The sequence below is a fragment of the Pteropus vampyrus genome, unplaced genomic scaffold (assembly GCF_000151845.1).
Source record: "Pteropus vampyrus isolate Shadow unplaced genomic scaffold, Pvam_2.0 Scaffold282, whole genome shotgun sequence".
NCBI classification, from domain to species: Eukaryota; Metazoa; Chordata; class Mammalia; order Chiroptera; family Pteropodidae; genus Pteropus; species Pteropus vampyrus.
Genome location: NW_011889063.1, coordinates 264545 through 271650, shown reverse-complemented (window position 1 = coordinate 271650; position 7106 = coordinate 264545). Strand labels below are relative to the sequence as shown.

The window sequence follows — 7106 nt, the reverse complement described above, 5'->3', positions numbered from 1 at the left end:
CCCCGGCCACACGCCTAGGCCCCTCGTTTCCTGTGCGTAGACTCCCCACGGTCACTCCCTGCTTGATAAGTGTCATACGTCCTGTGGGGTCCCTTCCGCTAACTCGTCATCTCTCTTTTCTGCCCATCTCACCCGTGCAGCGCCCCGATTCTGAAGCTGTGTGGGGTGAGGGGTGACGTTGCTGGCGGTTACCCTGTCCTGGGTGGCGGATGTGAAGAGCTTTGTCACGTGGACGGGTGGTCGGGCAGAGCCCGCGGGTGTGCTCTGTAGAGGAGCAAGGCAGGGGAGGGTCCGTGTCAAAAACAGGCGTGACCCCAGGGGACCCGATGGCTGCCATAGCCATGCCCGGCACCCTTACTCTGTGATGAGGTTTTAACTTCTCTGTCGGTGTCGCTCGATGGGCCGTTAGGACCACAGCCTAACACTTTATAAAAGGGTGTCCCTGGCTTGCCTGCTGCTCTGCTAGCTTCCCAGGCGATCGCCGGAGTTTATACCCAGCAGAACAGAAACTGCTTCAAGAAGGCACATTGTTCTGAAATGGGAAACCGCAGCATTGTCAGACAAAAACTTTCAGCCTATGTAGTCCCAGGCAGTATTAGCCATTCATTGATTTATTCAACAAATATTTGTTGTTGCTTTTTGCTTTTTCAGGAATATTCTATTACTAACACAGCCAAAACACGAGTTGGCCAGAACTGAACTCTTATCATGTACCAATAGATTAAAAAAAAAAAAAAAGCTAAATGTCTTTTTTACCCTGAAGGTTGATACATTAATTCGTGAGTGTCATAAAAACTTGGAGGACATTACAGTCACAGTCAGATAAACGCACCATGAACTTGGTTCTCTGGGGAAGGACGTGAAGTTGAGAACGAGAACTTGAGGGTGCTCCTCCTGCCCGCCGGTCGGTGCTCGGGTCCCCCCTTGGCCTTGGCGGTCCCACCTGCACGCCGAGAGCGACGCGCCATGGCTGGAAGTGCCCTGAACACCTAGGTGCCGTGTCACATGGTGTGGCGATGGGGGTCGGTGGCTGAGGGATAAGGAAGGGATGGTGTCAAATTCATCGACTTTAGAGGAGTTTCAGAGTCTATTAGTTAAACTTTGAAAGGTTTATGTTTTTTTGAGACTAAAACCATTAATTTTTTTTAATTTTAAAAAAGGAAATGAAATTATGTGATTTTTTTTTTTTTCAAAGCCAGTTGATACTTTTTTGTATAGATACCCACTTCTCTGGAGCCTAGGTATGACCTTAACATATTTTTTTAATTGGTGTTTTTTTTTCCAGTAATGAAAAAATTCAGCTCTCTGGAGAATAAGGACTTTCAAAGGCTCCCGTTAGAAAGTAGCATGCTAGAAAGTAGCATGCGCGTTCCGCTTGTCACGTTGCCACCTGCTGATGGGCCCCCTGACCTGGATCCTCAGTCCCATGTGACCGGCTGTGACAGGCCAGAGTCCTCGGGTTCTCCCGTATTCAACCTGTGTGAAGACTCAGTGACTCTTCCTTTCGGCCTTGGGCCTGAGGGCCAAAGAGAAGCTTCTTCGTTTAAGGGTTGCAGGGCAGTGACACCAGGGGGCGACTCACTTCTCAGAAACATGTCTGCTCAGAGCAAGTGGCTGAAATATCAAAACACACCCCAGTGCAACCTGCCAAAACGGAGCAGACTGGACACGGAAGTCACAGGTGGCTTCTTCGCCGAGTCTGTCTCGGGCGGGTGTTTTGGTGACATGGGTGAAAGGCAGAGCGACGCCGTGAGGGGACGCTCTTTGGATGCCGTGCACGTGCGGATGATACGAGGCATGCTCCGTCAGCAGCAGCAGGGCGTCAGTCACGACTGGGTGAGCGGAGGGAAAGCACCTTCTCTGAATTTAAAGCAGACTTCCAGGACCGAGGAAACTCAGACGGAGCCGGGCGGGCCTGCCTGCCGTGAGCACGCTGCGACGGGGCGCTCACAGGTGAGGAAGCCCGGCAGCGTGTCCGCGAGCTTGTTCCAGCAGTTACTGTCTGGAATTCCACAGAAGACCAGTGATTTCACTCTCGGAGCCAGTGGCTTTTGGTTTGTTTAGTTTTCTGTAACTTAGCTACAGTCACCTCTGTGACTTAATCTTTCCTAGCTGTTGCGAGTGTCGGTGAAATCAGGTGTTTGAAAGTGTCCGGGGCCGTGTTTGGCACAGAGCAGGCTCTCGGCTGTTGCTGGCTGTGTCTGCCAGCACTTCCATTGTGCGAGTGTTCTCGTGTTGGCTGTCAGCTCGGTTTCGCTGGTTGTGAGGGGAGCATGGCGTCGTGTCACACGGTGGCTGTGAGCAGTTCTTATTACGGCTGTAATTAGAAATAGACATAATGATCCATTCACATCAGGTGAGCTTTTCCTGGCAGAAAGCACTTAAAAACTTGTTCAAGGCAGACAAGAAGTGAGTCTTCTGTATCATCAGGAGTGCTACGCATAGCCGTTCTTGCTATGCTGGTTTCTCATTTAAAATGGAAAATCATTTTCAAGGATTCTGGAAATTTTGCTTAATTGTTTATTTTCTTAAACATCTCTAGAAAATAGTTTACTTATAAGTAAACAGCGTTTGGGTTTTTTTCGTAGTTGTGGTAGTAACTTGAGTTATTCCATTTCAGGAGATAAGTGACTCTGAGCTGTGCTTCCCGAGCGGGCAGAAGGTGAAGTCCGCTCGCCTCCCCCGGCGGCAGACGTGCATTCCAGCTGTCTTTCAGTCTCCTGCCCATTACAAGCGGCTCTTTGCGTCCTGCCTCATAGGTTTGCTGGCCACCTTCGTACTTTATTACAGTCGATTGCTGCATAATGTCAGTAGTAAACTGTGAGAAAATGTGATATCTTCTATCGTGAATTCTTATAATAAATTCTCTGCTTGGGATTTGTTATTCTCTATGTTTATTCCAGTTTTTGAGAGTAACTTATATTCTAAATTCAGGTGAAAATTGAGCTTTAAAAGTAGGAAATGGCTGTGTTACCTTTCTCAAGTCATAGTTGTGTTTTTTTAACTAGAAGTGTTACATTTGGTTTTGTTAAGTAGGAAATGTATGATGCACGATTAGTTTGTTGTACAAGGGGAAATGTTGCCTTTAAAACGTGGATATTAGTATTAGGTTATCATTTACTATGTTAAAACACTGTTTTCAAATTTAGCTAACAAACAGCACACGTGTCACACAAACACAAAGTTGTTCTGGATTTAATTTTCATCTGTTTCTTTTTCCGTAGAACATCTAAATATATTGCTGTTTGGGCTGGCACAAAGGTTGCATGAAGCTCTTGCAAAAGTCGACATATCATTTTACACGTCGTCAAAGGGAGAGAAACTGGAAGATGTGGAAAATAACGTGCCGTCCTGTCATCACCGTCAGCCTGCGAAACTCGTCATGGTTAAAAAGGAGGGTCCGAATAAGGTCTCGTTGTCCCCTCCCCTGCCATCACCCCACTGCGGACTCCTGTCGCGAGAGGTCCGGGTGCCTGTGGCTTCGTGACCAGCTCAGTTCCAAGCTGGTCTTGACGGGGCCCTCTCTCCGAGGCTCTGGTGACTTAGGCTCTCAGTGCGGTCCCTGGAGAGACGCCTGTGCTCAGGGGCACCCATGGAATAAGAGCTGCCTCGAAGCCTCTCAGGGGCTTGCTGCACTAGTGGGTGGAGGGACGGCCGGCGTTTCCTGGGGGGCTGCAGCTGGAGAAAGGGTGACCTGCCAGGGCGAGCGGCACCCCGCTGTCGGCTCTGTGCCCCTGGGACGAGGCTCAGAAAGTGTCCTGGTCAAATTTCTATTGCTGGATACATGTTACAGTGGCAGAAGTCAGTGAAACGTTTGTGCGTTGGCTGATGGTTTGTCCTCGTAAGACCTGCTCTCAGTCGTAATGACAGTTTTCCTCCCTTGTTTGCGTATCCCATGTCATCGTTAGCTGGGTGTGTAAGCTTAGATTTAAATTCAGTTATCAACTACAAGAGTTCATAAGTAATATTAGGACCATGGAATAAAATATAATAGAGCCACTAAAACTCCTTGTTCAAGATTACTTGATGACATGGGTGTCATACAGTTAGGTACAAAGGTTAGGTTACAGAGCAGAAAGTGTGTTTGTTATCTGAGTTTTATTTAAAAAATTAGGTGTCTCCTGCGCGGGCCCGTGTCTCGTGCGTGCGCCCGTGTCTCGTGTGTGCGCCTGTGTCTCGTGCACGGGCCCGTGTCTCGTGCATGCGCCCGTGTCTCGTGTGTGTGCCCGTGTCTCGTGTGCGGGCTCATGCATGTGTGTGCGCCCGTGCGCGTGAGAGAGGGGCCGGGAAGGAGCACGTGGGCTGCCCTGGCAGTTGTCACTGGGCAGTAGCGCCCAGGCTGTCTGTAGTGATCATTTCAAACCAGAAAACAAGTGAATTTTAGTTTTCAAATTGGCTAGTATTTTCAGAATAGTGTAATTTTTTGATAAGGAGAAAGCAAATGATGATTTTAAATTTTATTGTTTAAATTAATGAAAAGATTAAGTTGCATAGTGACTAATTTATTAGAGTACATTAATGCCATCAACCTTTATAAAAGTCCTGACAAACCCAGTACAAACACAGTGAAAATAAAAACATTATTGTTCTCACTAAATTTTAATACCTTCTCCCCCTAGGGCCGTCTTTTTTACACCTGCCATGCACCCAAAGCTGACCAATGTAAGTTCTTCAAGTGGCTTGAGGAAGCGACCCCAGGACACTCGACGCGGGAGGCATCTGCCTCCCGCACGGTGTTGAGTGATGTGAAGAGCATCGGCTTGTACCTAAGGAGTCAGAAAATACCCTTCTACGAGGAGTGTCAGCTTCTGGTGAGGTGTGTGTCACGCTGCAAGTAACTGCCTCTAGTTATACCAGAAATTAGTAACCTCACAGAATTATCGTCAGTTTTAAAAGCAGTTGAGATGGGAAAAGTGTCTCGAAGGTAGAGGACCTCAGTTTTGCTCTGAAATGGAGACAGTTCCCTACGCTGTTTTCGGCCCGCTCTGTGCATCGAGCAGCGAGCGCCTGCGCCACCAGGGAGTGTGCGCTCCCAGCCACGCCTCCACGTCGTCGTGAAGGGAAGCCCTCGCAGCACACCACGGGGGCAGGTTTTACTGTGCAGCGCGACAGGCCCAGGTCACCCCCAAGCCCGGGCCACGGGCTTCACAGGGTGGCAGAGTGCTGCTCCCTGGAGACCGGTCTTTAAAAAGTGGGATGAACCCAAAGAGCAAGTAGAATGAGCGTTTCCGTGATGATTTAACAAGATCAAGTTCTGGGAGCTGTGTGCCAGGCGCTCTTCTTGGCACTTTGGTCTTCGTGATGGCCTGTGAGACGGGGGGCTCACGGGGCCGGTTTATTATTCCCATCTCACAGCCTCAGCAGCCAAGGTTTCAAGTACTTTTTCTGTCTCAGGCTCTTAAAACTAGTGATGACTGAGGATGGCTGTTTCTTCCTATAATGATGACACAGTGTATTTTTAGTGTGTGTGTGTGTGTGTGTGTGTGTGTGTGTACACATATATATGAAAGTATGTGAACATACACACACCCTGGTTCTCTTCTTTTCATATTGTGTGTTAAAGATTTAAAAAAATATTTATACCTTCAAACTCTTAGTGATAAAATAAGTCCTTGGGATGTGATGTGTAGTGTGGTGACCTTACTTAATACTGTTTGTGTATTTAAAAGCTGTCGAGAGTAAATCTTAAAAGTTCTCACAAGAAAAAAATAACTATGTGGTGATGGACGTTAGCTAGACTCGTCCTGGCAAATCGTCTTGCAACACCTGACACTAATAGAATGTTACATGTCAATTATACAACATTTAAAAAAAAATTGGTACCTTTACATTCAAATCATTCAAATTCACTTTTGTTTTTTACTCATATTGCAGGAAAGGATTTGATTTTCAAAGAAAACAGTATGGCAAACTAAAGAAGTTTAGGACCGTAAATCCTGAGTTTTATAATGAACCTAAAAGCAAACTTTATCTTAAGCTGAGTCGGAAGGAAAGTTCTTCAACTTACAGCAAAGGTCAGTGGGCAGCTCTGTGTGCTTTGTGCTAATACAAAGTAATGTGGGATATAGTTTGAATTATTATAGAATAAATTAGACCATTCCTAAATGCATATTTTAAATTTTTAGTTTTTAAAAATCTATTAAAGGCTACCAAAACTGTTTAATTTTGTTTAAAAAGTCACGCTAAGTTATCGGCATCATATAAATAAGCATATTGATTCGACTACTCTGACCTAATAGCAGAAATAAACTGAAAATGTAATGAGTTTATTAATACTTCTGTCATAGTCTGCACAATTTGACAACACTGGACCCCGAATTTTGTGTATTTGGAAGTAAAATCCATAACCATTTTTTCTAAGGCCTTAGATGCCCTAAATTGGGTGAATCGTTATCTTCGGTGTCGTGACCTGCTCTTGTCATGGCCCTCACCTGGCTCTCTTTAGTTATTTACTTAGTTGTTTTCAATACTATCGGTGTCTGCGAATCCACAAACCAAAGCAAAATCTGGCACCTTTACCGCGACCTACGTGTAACATGAAGCGACCCGCTGCCTGCCCTGTGGTGTCCCCTGACCCAGGGTCGTCAGCAGTGTGACCCGCGTGCTCATCATTTTTTGTAGTCGGTTTACATAAACAAATCCCCACAGAGCTCATTGCAAATGTTTGGTTTATTCAACGTTATTGGAATGACGGGACTCTGTACGTAACCTTGTGTGATTTATCTTTTCCACTCACCACGCATTGCTGCAATGTGTGCGTGTTGTCGACACTGGACTCTCGTTCGGCCGCTGTGTGTTTTGCTTTGTGACGGTGCCGCGGCCGTTCGTCCGCTCTCCGGCGTGGCTGTTCTGGGTCCCAGCTTTGCCGTCGTGAGCCGTGCGCCGCGAGTATTCCGCCCCGCCTGTAGGTGTGCCAGCGTCTTCTCGCCGTAATCCTGGGAGCGGAAACGGTGCCGCGCCAGACCGGCTTCTGCAGCGGGCACGCCGGGGCGGCCAGCGACGGGCGGCAGCGGCCCTTGTGCTCTGCGTCCGCTCGCCGTGGATGGTGACAGCTCTTCCCGTCTGCCAGTCACGCTTCTCACCCGTTGTACTGTTGTGTTGTTCGC

The 7106-nt window shown here is 47.3% G+C and overlaps 1 protein-coding gene across 1 annotated transcript in view; it reads left to right on the top strand.

Annotated features, from left to right (window-relative positions):
* Positions 1 to 7106, top strand: part of ZGRF1 (zinc finger GRF-type containing 1) — a 53778-nt gene that overhangs the window by 24052 nt on the left and 22620 nt on the right. Inside the window, exons 7-11 of the mRNA XM_023520861.1 lie at positions 1286 to 1953; positions 2621 to 2759; positions 3225 to 3409; positions 4620 to 4816; positions 5875 to 6014. Coding sequence (XP_023376629.1) covers positions 1286 to 1953; positions 2621 to 2759; positions 3225 to 3409; positions 4620 to 4816; positions 5875 to 6014 — 1329 coding nt within the window. The remainder of the gene's footprint in view (positions 1 to 1285; positions 1954 to 2620; positions 2760 to 3224; positions 3410 to 4619; positions 4817 to 5874; positions 6015 to 7106) is intronic.